This window comes from Mustela putorius, unplaced genomic scaffold (genome assembly GCF_011764305.1).
Source record: "Mustela putorius furo isolate JIRA1106 unplaced genomic scaffold, ASM1176430v1.1 tig00000275_pilon_pilon_pilon, whole genome shotgun sequence".
Lineage (NCBI taxonomy): Eukaryota > Metazoa > Chordata > Mammalia > Carnivora > Mustelidae > Mustela > Mustela putorius.
In genome coordinates, this window is record NW_025421341.1 from 11,210,136 (window position 1) to 11,225,848 (window position 15,713).

The window sequence follows — 15,713 nt, forward strand, 5'->3', positions numbered from 1 at the left end:
TGAATTCACTATTATGCTGAGCACATATTAAGTACCAATAAATGCTTCCTGAATCAAATTTTACCAGGGAGTGCTGGCTCAGTTAGGATCAAGGGGGGTTGTCATTAAGAAACACTGCGGCCGGCAAAGGAATGACATCCAGCAATTTCCAAATGGGTTTAGTGTTGTGGGAAGAGAGGTGCCTCAAAATGTGGGCCATCTTCCTCACTGAGCAAAAGGTCAGGACTTGGTGCATAAGCCTAATTGCTTGGGCAGACTCTGAATGCCCTTTGACCCTTCGGTGACCCGAGTGACTGACTACACAATGGAATGAGGGACCGAGGGAAGGAGGCGGAGGCGGAGGCGAGGCAGCCCCAAGCTGAGACGTGGCAACCAGAGTGTCATAAGTGGGTTGGATTGGACCGGACTGCAGCGGGGTGGAGTGGACCGGATTTAACCATTGTTCCTTTAAATAGCATCTGATTTTACGATGCAGGTAAGGCTGTAGTTCCGTAAGAAGAGGTCACAGTTCTAGATGTTCGAGGATCCCTTTAAGGTAAACTGAATAGGGTCGATTCAGATTTGCAAAAAAAAAAAAAAAAAAAAAAAGGGAAAAAAAGAAAAACCATCCAGTTACCATTTCAAAGGGATCCAGTGTTGGGCTAGAGAAGTGGAGTCTGACCCTCCGGGCTGGAATTGCGGACCTGTACCGATCCCTCTGATTCTGGTAGATCACACAGGCACGAGTTGCAAGCTAAGTAGGACAGTTTTGTCCTTTGAAGGACCATGCCTCCTGTCGGGAGCCATGGGTCCCTTATCCCTCCTCTCCTCTTCCTCAGGTGGACCTGCGCTTTCTGACCATCCTCACAGCCATTGCCACGCAGGGCGCCATTTCCAGGGAGACGCAGAATGGCTACTATGTCAAATCCTACAAGCTGGAAGTCAGCACGAACGGCGAGGACTGGATGGTCTACAGGCATGGCAAAAACCACAAGGTAACCCCATTTCCTCTCCCCCGCCCCCACTGAAAGACATGCTGGGGTATGCAGGAGGCTGGGGACGAGAGGAGCTGCCAGGTGACCCCCCAGAGGGGAGGAGGCCTTGCTTGGTGAGACTCAAGTAATTGACGGAGGCATGGGAGGCGGTGGCCCTGAAAATATTCTTTCTTATCCTAAAGTGATTGGAAAACACTGTTTCTCCGACAGCCTGGCTGCTGTGGTGTGTCGCACCGCAGAGAGAGAGAGAGAGTGTGTGTGCATGAGCTCGCACAGTGCTCTCTGACTGCAAATGAAGGAGAAAATGTGTCCCCCGTCCGCGCCTTCCCACGCAGGATTCACTGAGCATTTATGGCCTGAGTTCCTTCCCCATGCTGGGTTAACAATCACAAAACCACATGAAACTGTGGTTCAGGAATTACCGAGGTCTAGAAATGAAAGGGCACAAATCCAGAGAGGGAATCACAATGTCCGGAAGAAGAAAGAGGACAATAAATAATGAGGAGAAATTCAGTTTGTCGGAGATGGGATCTGAACCGGCAGGCACGCTAGGCAGCGACGCATTGAATTCTCCCGGCTGGTGCCTTCAGTGTCCGTGGCTCCCGGAGGTGTGCGCGCGCGGGAGATGTGGCGCTTTTGTCGTGCACACGAATGGATGTGGGGCGCTCGGCTTTCCGAAGGCAGGCGGCTTCCTGGCGGCGAGCAGGCCTGCAGCCGGCGCCGCCAACCCTGGTTATCAGGGGCGCTCGGCACATGGCGGGGGGCTCATCGGGAACGGCTGGTGGTCTAGCCTGGGCCAGGGGCAAACTCTGTCACATGCCGGCTCCTAGCTCTGCGAGGACAGTGCCCGTCCTTCCGCAAAAGGAAGCAGGGACAGGCAAAGGGACCCTCCCCTTTCGTGCTCCTGTTCCGCCGGGCCCCTGGCCTGTTGTGTCAGGAGGGAGCAAAGTGGGACGCGTGTGACCAAACCAAGAGAGGCCAGAGATCCTTTCCATACACAACCTCCTCGGCTCCTGCCACGGTCCCCAGGTGGCTTGCCCTCGCTGGCGCGACTGGAAACGTTGGACGGAGAAAAAGCAGAACTGTGGTGTCGACACTGATTCACTCGGGAAGTGTGAGTTTTTAAAGCAGTGGGTTTTTTTTTATTATTATTAAAATCGCCATAGTAACATGGCACCATTCATCTGAAAATCACGGCTTCTAGATATTACCAGATATCTCCCTCTCTCGCCCACGTGCGCACACACACACAATTTCTTCATTTCACAGATGAAAAAGGGAGGTATTTCGCAAGTGAAAGCCCTCCACACCTTGACGTGGTCGGCCAGGCCTGGCTTCTCGTTGACTTCTTGTGTTTCGGTTGCAAATACCACTTGGCAAGGGCGAGGCTGAGGTGGCACTGGCTGTTAGGAGCAAGGGACCGGGTCCTCGTCCCCCTGGCGCTTTCCCGTGCCTTCTCTTCCCACCCACCCTTTTCTGTAAGAAACCGGTAGACGCTGGAAAGAACCTCTGCCAGGCAGGCGAGGGCCAGGGCTGAGGAGGGGTGGGTCCCGGGGGGAGAAGGAGGCGGCTCACCTGACTGCCTCCCTGGCCAGGCTCAATGACTAAGCAGTGCTGGCCAGAGGGATACTGTAGCATAAGCTGATTTTAAAAGCACGCAGATGGACTGAGATGCTATTTAAAACACTATTTGTAGGAAATCTGCTTTTGGAAATACCTTAGCACTGCACATTTTGACAGAATGCTGTCTTCCCTGGCTCTATCCCTGGTGTTCGTTCTGCGGAGAAGATATTCCTGAGAATTGGATTTAGCTTGCTGGTCTCCTTTGGAATCATTCTCAACTTTTTCATGTTAGATAGATCATTCTTTCTCTCTCTCACCTCCCCTTCTCACCCTCAGCTAGATTTCTCTCCCCAGGTGCCAAGGGGTAATTCCGTTTTTGTTTTATGGTTGTTTGGCTTTTTAGTGATCAGTCCTGCCCACGTGAAAAAAACACTGAGGCCGAGGAAAAACCCTTTTCTGTCCCCCATTAGATATTCATTCTCTGGCTACCTAGAAGGAGGCAGGAGAACCGAAAGCCTGCCAGTTAGGCGTTGCCCCCTCCCCTCGCTCCCCTGCCCCGCTGCAGGTGCGTGGGCCATGAGGGAGACCCGCCCCTCCGCCCCTGCAGCGGTGATCTCTGCGGCTCCTTCATTAGCAGATCGCTCTCCCAGATGTCTGTATCTGATGTGCAGATCCCGCACCGCACCGTTCGTGGAGCGTCAGCGCAGCTCTCCGGTCTGTTCGGGTTGAAATAGTTGAGTGAACCGTGCCAAATAGATTTGTCAAGTCTGCTGCAGTTTGATTTGATGCCATGAAGGGGAGGCGGCTGAGGAGGGGAGCTGGGGGCCGGGGAGGGGAGTGGCTTCGTCTGTGCCATCTATGCTGGCCGCTACCACTGAGCTTCTCTTTGTAGCCACTGGCTGGTGGGCACCGTGCCAAGCTAACTGGTGCTAGGTGGTGGACTAGAAAGCACAATTCCGACAGCAGGACCTGTGAGCAAAGCAGAGTGGAGGTAGAGGCGGCAGCGGGCTCCGTTCCACCATGCAGGGGGAAGGTTTGCAGGGGGAGGGTTTGCAAGCGCAGGGTGTGAGGAGGGGATGGTGATGTTTGGGGCAGAGATGCAGGAACTTGATTTCAATTCCCTGGTCACTGTCAACACCAGTGCTATGTACCAAAGACCAGGGAATTGGGGAAATCGGAGAAAAACAAGATTAATGAGTGCTGATGGTGGTGGGGAACGGCTATGCTATTTCCTTGCAATACACGATTTACAATGTGGACCCAGGCTGGGCTGCGGCAAAGCGTGGGCCAAGGTCGGGGGGTCGGGGGAACAGCTTCCTACTTGTGACCAGAAAGTAAAGAAGACTAAGGAGCTCTTTTCCAGCTTCCCGCCAACCTGTGAGCAGCCTTGTCTGTCTCTCTCTACCCAGCAGGTCACAGTGAGGTTACCTCTGAAGAAGGCATTGAGTATCACAGCGGGGGTGGGGGGATGGGCGGGTGCAGATTGCAAGCATCCTCCTGGCAAAACACGGCCCATTTACGCAGACCACATGTACAGCACATCCCCAAACCCTTATCCAATTACACACGCCATAAATATGGAACCTATGATTTTCCTATAGGGTGGGCCCTCCTTATGCATATTTATGTCGTAACCACAAGGCAGAGAGCTCGTCCGCCTGATGGAGCCCATATCCAGCCCATGTGCTCCCCTAGATTATACAAATGGCTTCCCATATATTTCTTTAGAAACCACAAGCAGAAAACTACTGCTTTTGATTTCACCAGCTACATTAACAACACCCCAAACATAGACATAGTGTTGTAAATACAGTATTAGAAGGTTCACGTATGTGTCTGTAATTATGGGCATAGTTATGTACACACAAGGGTTGGGAAGGGCAGAGAGAAAAACGGGAGTAGCTGGAGGCTGGAGGCCTTGGCCAGGACCCTGCTCACCTCTGAATGGCTTGTTCTCTGTGTGTGCACCGGACAGAACGAGGCCAAGAACAAGGTCAGGACCGGGGACAGAGGCCATTGCCCTTCTCTGTCAAGGCAAGAGGCCTTGTCTTCATTTCTCCCTTATTTGGTGAAAGCGGCCTCTCATTGTTGACATAGTGCTGGTTACCTTGCTGTTAGTCACAGTGCTGCTGGCTGTTCTGATGTGTTAGGAAAAAATTTGGGCTCAAAGAGAGAGTCTGCGGGGGTGCTAAATATATCTTGATGGCCAGATTGAGGATGGGAGGGTGAGCACAGGGATGAGGTCCAAGAGTTTTCAGAATTACCCAGTAATGAGTGGCAGAAATGTGCTAAGTGAGCGCACCCTGTTTGTGCACTGATGGCTTCCAAGGGATCAGAGAACCTCCAGGTACCACCTCACTGCTTCAGAATGGAACAGAGTTTCAAAGACTGGGGTTGTGGGGACGCCTGGGTGGCTCAAAAGCCTCTGCTTTTGGCTCAGGTCATGATCCCAGGATCCTGGGATCAAGCCCCATAACAGGCTCTCTGCTCAGCAGGGAGCCAGCTTCCTCCTCTGTCTCTCTCTGCCTACTTATGATCTCTGACTGTCAAATAAATAAATAAAATCTTAAAAAAAAAAAAAAAAAGACTGGAGTTGAAGCTCTTAGAGACAGAGTAATTTGCCCCAGGGACATGGGGAACTGTGGAGTCCCCATGAAAGGCTCCCAGTCACAGGGCTTTGATCTCTAGGAAGATGCTCCCCAATCTGACCCAGGCCTTGTTGTTATCTTGATCCAGAGGGAAACTGGCTTCCTAAATGTTCAGTGTAGGGGTCTACAGGTGTACATTCCCTTGGAGAGCCTCTATCGTTGTGGAGATCCGAAAGCAAGCAGCACTCGGGGAATGTGGCTCAGCGTGCTCGGCTGATCGGTCCGGAGTCTGGGCGATGTCCTAGAATCCCGAGGACGCGGAGCTGAGAGAAGTTGCTTTGTGTTTGATTTGGCCACATCCCTTCACAGTACATCCACATCCAACTTCAAAATATTCTGTCCTGTATTTATTTTCTAAATTAAAACAAATCACTTTGAAAACCATCAGAGATTCTAAGACCCTCTGCGAAATTATCAGAGACTTAGGAGGAGAGAGAGTGGCGTCAGAAAACCAAACCCCCAAGTCAGTCGGCTAACAGAACCATGTGGCATCTATTTTCAGATCTTAGATGATGCATCGTGTGACCCTGGAAATTTCTCCTAATAGCCCCATGCCTCAGTGTTTCCGCCTGCCCGAACGGAATGGTGCCGTAGCTTGGGTTGGCAGGGTACCTTGGGATCTGTAGATGGAAGGCTCTCTGCAGATATAATTAATGTATTAGACCCACAAAGCTCTTCTCGAGCAGAGCAAGTTATCAATTTAAAAAGTAACAAGGCCCCATGGGATATTTATCTGCCTCTTTTAAAATCATAGGTCTGGAAGGGACCTGATAAGTCCTCCAGACCTCTCCCTGCATCTGATGGGCCCTGCACTTGAGCTGCTCAGATAAACATTACCCTTCTCGGTTTCATGCTTCTTTTAGGGATGCAATTATTCCTCCAATTAATAACTTGGAATTTTCTAAAAGAGATTTATATTTATATTTATATTTATATTTATATTTATATTTATTTTTTACCTCCTGCTGGATGACTGGCTTCCCCTTACCCTTTTCATTGCAATTTTGTTAAGTGTAATAAGATTCTGACAGGGACTCAAGCCATCAGCTGGGAATGGGCATCAGACTTCAGAAGTCATGCATCTGATCGCATCGTCAAAGCAGGGTTCTATGTATTCCAAAAAGGACTGATGCCCTTTTGAAATTCATATCCCCCCATTTTTCTGCCCCCTCAGTCATAACAGAAGAATCCAGGGCCCTAGGTAATTAAGTTTGTCCCTTATCCATTTGCCGTGGGATGAGCTCAGACCTTTAGCCTCTCCACTTAGGAGGCCCAAGGGAAAATGTCATTATACATAAGCTTGGAACCTTTTCTCTATCAGGCTCCCGTGACTGGCTTCACCCAACTCCCATGGGTGCTGAATTGTCTCTGGGAGCTGAGGCCAGCCTCCATGGCGCTTATGGCCTTGATGCCGAATTCCCAGGGCTTTCCATCTCACAACTGTGCACTGTGGCCAGTAGGGCAGAGCAAACGAGCAGGGGTGTTGAAGGGCACAGTGAACCTGCTTGGGCTGGAAACACCCTCTTTGCCTCACTCCAGCGTCCCTCGAGGAGCAGTGGTGTGAACACCTCACCTGGTGGAAATACCGCCCTTTCCCTGCCCCGTGATTGGCTGAGATTGCACCAGGAGAGGAATGCTGCTGGCAGATGGGCTCAGGAACCTTACTCCCTGTCCCCTTCTGCCCACTTTCAAGTTAAAAGTGCCTTCTCAAAAGAATGTGATGATGTCACAAGAGGTTTTCAGTATGGAGAACTCTGCCGACCCGGAGAGAACATCCCACTCCTACCCCCTTAGATAGAAAAGGACACTGGCCATTCGCTTCCATGACTCTGACGACCCATCTCTCCTCCAGCCCTGGATCCCTGCGCTTCCCTCTCCTCCCCGCCTCTGCTCTCCTCCCTGGTGCTTTCCTGTCTCCAGTCCCGAAACCCTAATCCTGTTAGTATGCTGTGTTCCAGGGCTTTACGTCTCGATGGGGGTAACATAATCCTGCAGTAAATCTAACGGGACCCACAAGGCACACACAGATGGGATGCGCACATCCCGCCCATCTCCACCCCCCACCCCCAGGAAGAAACCGGGCCCCCCACCCCCTTGACCCGCTCCTACTCCTCAGTCTCCTCCTCCCTCATCAGCAGAACCGGTTGATGACAAAAACAGCCCTCAGTAAAGGAACAGGAGACAGGAGGGTATCATGGTCATAAGTGAGCATGTGGTGCTTAGGGAACCTTCCCCGCCCTCCCCCATCCTCCCCCTCCCTTAAATTCTCCCCGCCCCTCTCTCTCACACATGTATATGTACACACATCTATATATGAGACACATCCCTTCTGACTCTGTTTCTGGCTAAGTTCCCACATCCACTAGTATGAAAGCAGCTTTAAAAAAAATTTTTTTTATGGTCTTTAAGGAGGAGTTTTAAGGGAGAAATGTCAGGGCCGTGATTTACAAAAAAGAAACCAAAAATATCCATTACCTTCACATCGTTTTCCCCGTGTGCCACAGCACCCCTCCCCGGCCCCCCTTGCCTGTTGGGTGCAACAGATTAATTAAACAGGATGGCAACCATTGATGAACAATTTATGTTTAGGTGTGGACCCAGCGGCTGGTTTCAGAGGACATGCAAGGGTGGGGGAGAGAGGACAGGCATTTGGTTCTGCAGTTAGGATGAGTCAGGTCAATTGTTAGTGAGAGACATTTTTAAAACATGCCACTGGTTTCCCCAGTTTCTGCCCTCCGTTCCTGCCTCCTCTCTTTTCCGCCTGCTTTATTCTCCTCCTCCTTGAGCGTCTGTGCCAAGTAGATTGAAAAGGAGAACTTTGGATGCGATGAAACATTTATTAGTGGAGAGAAATATTTATTTAAAAAAAAAAAAGGAAAAAGACCATCTCCTGCACAATTTCTACCTCAGGGCTCCAGTGCTATATCGTCTTTGAAAAATTTCCTGCTTTCTTTGCAGTCCCTGGAGCTGGCCATGTTCAGATATTTACAGCAAAATAGGAATAAACAGTAGGTCACACCATAGGTAATGAAGAGACTGGTGTGTGCGGACTGCATGCTGAAACCCTCCTCAGACGGGAGGTGGTGCATGTAATGAGTGCTTACATCTGTTGGTTGAAGGACCTGCCTGGTGCCGGAAGGTTCCAGCAGCTCCCACCATGAGCCCACGCTGTAGCTCCGCGTCCAGGAGCTCAAAGACTGTGATGGCCGTGGAGCGTCCACACTATCTTGGGCACCTGGACGCTGATGGCGGAGATTACCGGGGTACAGGAGAGGGACTTGGGCCTGGCAATGAGCCCCTTTGCCCAGAGGCCTCTGAGGAAGGCAGGCCAACCCTCAGTGCTAAAGTCACTGCATATTCTTATAAGAAGAGTTAAGGGCAGGGCGGCAGGGGCAGGTAGGTCGATGTGACAAGAAATGGGGTGGGAAAATAGAGAAAAGATGACCTCAGAACCATCAGGGATGCTTCTGGCTGGATGTTTCCTATTCGATCGCATGTATTACCTTTTTTGATTCTACATAGTATTAGAGCCGGTGGCTGAGAAGTTCGTAGGCATGATCAAAACATGTTGATTTTTTTTTTTCCTTTTCCTGGGTGGGGTATATAGATAGTCACCACACTGGGATGTTGGATAGCCGCCAAGTTAATTGGCAGATGTCCCCTCCCCTCCAGAGGTGCAAATCAGAAAATCTTTGAAGTGCTGCTGGTTTCAGATTCTGTCTTTCTGAAAATAAACCAAAGGTCTCAAGAATCAATTGGAAAGTGTTGGATTATGTTCAGAATTCAGCAAGGCACCAAATGGATTATCCAAACCACTTTGTGCCTTGAACTGCTTCTTAAACTTGGTTTGCAGAGATGCATTTGAAGAAATCTATGTGTTCAACATAAACACACACACACATACACACACACACACACACACACACACACACACACAATCTAATAATTACATCTACCAAGGCGCTCCTTACCTCTTAAGAAGGCTAGAGACACCTTAACACACTTCTGGTTTTCTTTTGGGTGATAAAGCAACCATATCAGCATTTTGCTTTTAAAAATTAACAAACATGCCTACCATCTGTGACATCACGTTTGGTATATGCTTATCAGGGGGGTCCCATACACTGACGATCCACTGAATTTTCTTAGCATCACGGACACCTTCCTGTCAAGTCATGGCCTGAAAATTTTGAGCCCCAAGGTGGGACTTGGGAGTCAGTGGCTTTCAGACCTTGAACCCTCCCCATCGAACAGAGAGACCCATGTGTTAGGGATGACATAGCTTCAACTCTAACATCGGTCCTGGGGGCTGTGCAGGCTGAAGCCAGCAGGGAGGGCTGGTAGACCTTAGCGTCTATCGGCAAACCTCCTATCAACTTCATTTTCCTGAAGGAGAAACCAAGGTATCTAAGGATTATTGATTGGCCTATAGTGATTCAGGGAGTCGGCAGGGAATAGGGAATAAAACCAATTTCCTGGCATCATTTCCCATGCATACAACCCCTTACCTTGCAATGCCTAGACCAGAAGCCAAGAATCCATCTCCGAGAATTTGATCAGAAAACATATGAAGGGTGATTCTGAAACCACAGAAGCATTGAGAAAGTCATAAAGATGTATAATATATGATAGCATTTCCCGGCTATAAATAGGAAGATGCAGGGAGAAAAATAGGGACCTTGTAAATCCATTGGGTCAGGAGAAATAGAAACTGCTTAATATTTCATTAAAAATGGATTTTCCTAAATTGCACTTTGGTATCTTTGGGTGAAAGTCAGTATGTAAAGACTAAGGTGTTGTTATTCATTACTTTTCATTATTTAATAATTGGGGCTGTTATTGAGCGAAAACATCAACAAGGTGTACTCTCCCTCTGAGTGGGGCACTCACCGTGTGTCCCGGGCACTCACCGTGTGTCCCGGGCACTCTTTGAAGCGTATTAAAACCCACAGCCCTCGTCCACCAAAGCACTTAGGTGTTAAGGGACACTGAACAACTAAAATACCCTTCCAGAATGGGCACTGCTGGGACAGTTCTACTTGGAAACTCTTATGCAGAAAGCCTTAGAATCTGGGGGCCAGAAAGCTGGCAAATCAACTCATTTCATGGAGGAGGAGACTGGGGCCTGCGGGAGGTAGAGACATTTGCCCACACTGATGAGCTCAGCAGCAACAGCCTGTCTCCCCTGGCACCACGTTGGTGGTGTTTGGGGGGTTTCCCCCCGACTCTGCCACACTCAGAGAAGTGTATAAAGAGTTTAGTTAAATAAGCTGATATTCCTTCCGCAAAGGGTCCGGAGAGCTTGGGCAGATCTGAGTGCAAAGTCAAGGGCACACAAGAAACCAAGGAGGAGGCAGGCTCAGAAATCCAAAGGGCGATCTGAGGCCACGTTGAACGAGCATTCGTGTGGTTTTGGGCGGGAGTAGGAGCAGAGTGAGCGAAACAGGAGGCAGAATGACACGCCGTGGGAGCAGCCGGGTAGGTGGTCTAAGCAGAGGGGCCGTGTGCCCGCTTCCCTTTCTGACGGGTGTCACTATACGCAGAGGTCCGGGGGGGGGGGCTCACCCAAAGCTGTGACGACGTGCGTGCCTCTGCAGGAAGACCAGCCCCCGTGCCGGGCAGGTACACACGCACGTGGGTGCACGCCCCTGCCCAGGTGCAGCCACACTCCCAAACGTGCCAGCCTCCCAGAGGCCATGCAGAGACATAGTCGTTTCTTTACTGGGGTGGGGGGAGGGGGCAGGGGAAGGAAAGGTTTCTTAGCGTTGCCTGCCAAGCCTGAGAAATGAAAGGGTCAGATAAGATAAAATCAGATATTAAAAACGCATAAGACGTGCTGTGTCTCTAACGGTGCCAGCGTGGTGTGTACGCTGTGGGTTAGCAGCTGTGTTAAAGTTCAAATCCACTCAACGCTCCAGTTATGTATCCACATGCCAAACCCGGCTCCCCTCCCCAGATGAACTCCTTAGCATCTCCTGATGGAGGCCACACACAGTCTCCCTCACCGTCCTCAGGGAGCACGCCTGCGTGGCCCCCCACAGCTCACAGCACCCTCCCAAAATAACCAAAGTGCTGCATTTGCTTCTTGCTTGCCAAAACAAAACAAAAAACAAAAGCCTCTGCCTCGTGCTGAATTCTCGGAGAACTGATTAATCTCTTTCCCTTGGATTCGGTGCCTTCATTCCTTTCCTCAGAGCTGCAGAGCTCTTTATAAGCTCCTGGGAAGCCACGGAGTGGGCACGGCCAGACCGGGGTCTCCCTGGGCCCTGTATCCTCCCTTGGCCCGTCCTTCTCCAAGATGAAGATCACAGAGTCTTGGGCCCCTCTCTCCCCGTCTCTCCACCAGCCTTCCCCCAGGTGTCTGACTCTAACCCTCTTTCCTCCTGCTTGCCTGGTCTTTCTTCCCTTGTTTTGTCTTCTGGCCCCTCTTTGTCCTCCGTCACTGTAAAGGAAGGAGCAAATCAGACCTGGGAGCGATGGGTGGCCAGGCAGTTCTGGGTCTTGTTCCCTGCAGTTAGCAAGGCAGCAAAGGAAGAAGGAAGAAACTCGGTTTTCGAGTGGAATGGGAGGCTCCCTAGTGGGGACAGGGGGCAGCGAGCGGGGCAGGCACCAGGAACGAGGGGTTGAACCTGAATATGGTGGGCCGGAGAAAACCGGCTTCCTCCTCCCCTTCGCTCTGTCTGTCTGAAGCAAGCCACTTCCCCTGATCTGGCTGCAGAAGGTGTGATGTCTCTTACCCTTCACCCCCACCATCAGTTGTGTGCTTTTAAGGGCTCTAACTTTTGACCTCAGCAAGTGGGAAATATGGAAGGTTCAAGGTTGCCAAATGGCAGAGTTCCTAGTTACAGTTCATGGGAAAGAAAGGCCCACGTTGTTAATTAGCTCTAAGCTTCCGTGCAGCTCCTTGCTGTAATTCAGAGCTTTCAAAGTCAGGATTAGAAACACACACCCCTGAAGAGCAACCCTACCTCCATTCAACCCAGGCTCAGAGACTTTAAGGACTCCAAGACTCCTAGCCACCAGGATAAATGTTGCAAATTTGTTCCAGGAGTTGAGAGCCAACGTAGGAAACCATAATCCTACAGCCCAAAAACACGGCAGGGGCTTTGGATCCAAACAGAAATCTCTGAACCTCCGTTTTCTCATCAGTAAAGCAGAAATAATAATACTTTTAAGGCATTATGGTTGTAATTGTGTTTATACGGCATCTATCTCAGGGGTACTGGAACAGACCGGTTTCCCCGTCCTCTGGTCCCAGCCCTGTCCGTGTCCACACACCAGACCTGTTCCGGGTATCATAGTGTCTGGTCCGAGTCGACTTGCAGTCTCTCGGTCGTTAGAGCTGTGATATGTATGATTTAGAAGTGCTGCTTGGTTAGTGGGTCCTTCCCTCTGCCCTTAGCCAAGAAAACCAACAGAAACTCACATATACTTGCTCCGGCTACTTTTTTTTTTCTTTCTTTCTTTTTTTTTTTAATGGAGAGCACAGAAAAGCATAAGGCCCATATGGCAGTTATTGATTTGGGCCATCTGGTAAACTAGGACTTGCTCCTACCATGTTGGCTTGGAAGCTACTCCGAAAAGCCTTTTCTCCCCTAAGAGAGGCACTGGTCAGATGGGGACAGGGATGGATTTCATTACAGGGTGGGACCACAATGAGAGGAAGCCAGGGCAGGATTCTGAGAGACTGTCTGCAACCCTGACCCTCCAACAAAGACCAGAGGGAACCAAGAAAGTGTTGATTGACATAGAGCCCCGAGGAGTAGATGGTACCCTCCGCCATGCTCTCCTCTGTTTGTGGAGCAGGGAGACCTCTAAGTAACTAAGAAAACAACCGTGAAGCACTTTAAAAATACCCTGCAAATATGCCTATGTGCCTGCACTGTGAGGGAGGGGCAGAATCAAATTCAAGCTAATGAGGTCCACCAGCCCTAAAAGATGACCGTTCTACTCCATCTTTTAAGGTGCCTTCTTCTGCTTGCTCTCAGCCCAGAAGCAAAGTTTTCCTTTCCTCTAAAAGTTTTTATGAAGACCAGTTATTGTTTTCAAGTAGAGCAATGTGAGAAATTACGTTTGTTTGTTTTTTTCCCCATGGTGCTTCTAATAAAACCCCAAACAACAAACACACTGATTAACAGAAGCTTGAGGGAAATAAGGCTCAACAGAACTTTTGCAGCCCCTTCAAAGGCCAGGTGAGCGGGCACACCACAGACGGATTTTGACCGTGGTTTCCCATCTGACCCTACAGGTATTCCAAGCCAACAACGACGCATCCGAGGTGGTTCTTAACAAGCTGCACACGCCCCTCCTGACCAGGTTCGTCAGGATCCGGCCCCAGACCTGGCACTCAGGCATTGCCCTGCGGCTGGAGCTCTTTGGCTGCCGGGTCACAGGTGAGGGGGACCCCCGTGAGGCTGTGGAGCTGGTTGTGTCCTGGGCTCGGCTCCCGCTTTCAGTCCAGTAGCGTGATTGCACCCCATGAGCTTTCCAGAAGGCTCATTTTCACCTGGGGTTCTGTTCAGCAGTATCTAATGTACCCCGACTCCAGACCATGTCCTGCCGGTTACCATGTATCTGTGCATCTGCCACTCGCTCATTGGCTGCGCCAGTGTTCTCGGAAGCCTGCTGTGCAACAGGCCCCACCCTAGGGAAGTGGACAGGGGAAGTGAATGAGCCGGGGGGATCTCTAGCCACACCAAACTTTGGCTGGTGGGCGGCATGGATCATAACCAGATTGTGTACTGGATAGTTATTAACTAAGATGTGTGTATGAAGGAGAAAGACCAGGTGCTCGGAGAAATGATAGCAAAGGGGACCCCACTAGCCATTGACTGGAAGTTTGGGGACAGCCTTTCTGAGAGTGTGATACTTAGGTAAAGTTTAGCCTGATGAAGACAGAGGGGAAAAGCATTTGGAACAGCAGGAACAGCATATGCGAAGGTAGTAAAAAGCTATGATAACACACGTGGAAGCAAAGACCAGATCCCAGAAAAGTGTCCATCCAGTTAGGAAAATAATCATCCAGGAAACAACTCGGGGCTCAGCTGAGCTCCCCTGGGCTTACCACCCTGGGAGGCTCAGGGGGGCCTGGTGTCACCACAAGGATATTCATGTCCTTGGCTCACAGTGTGAGATGCTTAGACACGCCAGGCACTATGCCGTGACCATTTATGTGGTGACTGGTGGAATCCTTGCGACAGCCCCTACCAGGTAAGTTCTGGTGCTCGCCTTCCTTCACACCTGGATACACTGAGGTATGGAGCAGCTGAATCACTTGCCTGACGTCAGACGGGTAGTGAGGGACACAGCAGACACGGACCCAGCTAGACTGGACCCCAGGCGGGGCTCGTAACCGCAGTGCTCAAAATGCGAAGACGTCAGTTCTGACTTGCACGTGTGGTCGCCGGGTTCTTGCCCAGCTCCCTGCTAAGGGGAGATGGTGGCCGGCAAGCAGGGCAACAGCCACGAGCCCTTGCGTCTCCCTCCGCTCCACAGATGCACCCTGCTCCAACATGCTGGGGATGCTGTCGGGTCTCATCCCCGACTCCCAGATCTCGGCCTCCTCCACCCGCGAGTACCTGTGGAGCCCCAGCGCCGCCCGCCTGGTCAGCAGCCGCTCGGGTTGGTTCCCCCGGATCCCTCAGGCCCAGCCAGGCGAGGAGTGGCTCCAGGTAGACCTGGGAGTGCCCAAGACGGTGAAGGGCGTCATCATCCAGGGGGCCCGCGGGGGAGACAGCATCACTGCTGTGGAAGCCAGGGCGTTTGTGCGCAAGTTCAAAGTCTCCTACAGCCTGAACGGCAGAGACTGGGAATACATCCAGGACCCGAGGACCCAGCAGCCGAAGGTAGGCCATTCCCTGGAGACTCCCTAACCCTATCCCAAACAGGGAAGCTTAGTTTTGGGATGCTCACTTCCTAACCAGATAGTTGTCACCAGACTCCCTGTGTTCTAATAAGCAAACGTTAACTGAGAGATTACTTTGTTCCACGCTGCTAAACGCCATATTTTAATCCTTCCAACATCTCTGGAAGAAGGCTCCTCTGTCGCTCCCATGTTAGAGATGACAAAAGTGAGGCTCGGCGTCACCCCTGGGGTCACAGTGTGTGACTGTGGAGAACCACGATTCAGTCTGACTCCAGAGCCCAGACACCCACCCACCACCCTGCACTGCCTTTCTGTCAGGCTTGACACCCTTTGCACGCTCTTTCAGAGGACGTTTCCTTGGAGTTGGCCAGACGTCCAAAAGGGTATGTCGTTTTTGAAGGCTTCAGTATAGAACCTAGAGGATTGCTTCCAAAAACGACTATTTTTTTTAACGCCACGGCGCTCCTTTGTATTTTCCTAGTCTGGTCTCTGCTTAGACCTTTCCCACCTCTCATAGGGAGGCTGGGAGAGGCTGGAGAAACTTCCCAGGTCAGCAGAGCCCACTCCTCCCACCGTCAGGAAGTACGGGTCAGCCCTCGACCCTGGGTATGGAGGAGCCCCCAGAAGGGCAAAAGATATCATGCCTCTCCAGGCCAATCTCGG

General features: G+C 50.9%; 1 protein-coding gene across 1 annotated transcript in view; it reads left to right on the forward strand.

The window, feature by feature from the left end:
• NRP2 (neuropilin 2) overlaps positions 1-15,713 on the forward strand; it is a 114,697-nt gene that overhangs the window by 45,140 nt on the left and 53,844 nt on the right. The window contains 3 exon segments of the mRNA XM_004764215.3: positions 819-974; positions 13,434-13,578; positions 14,681-15,030. Coding sequence (XP_004764272.2) covers positions 819-974; positions 13,434-13,578; positions 14,681-15,030 — 651 coding nt within the window.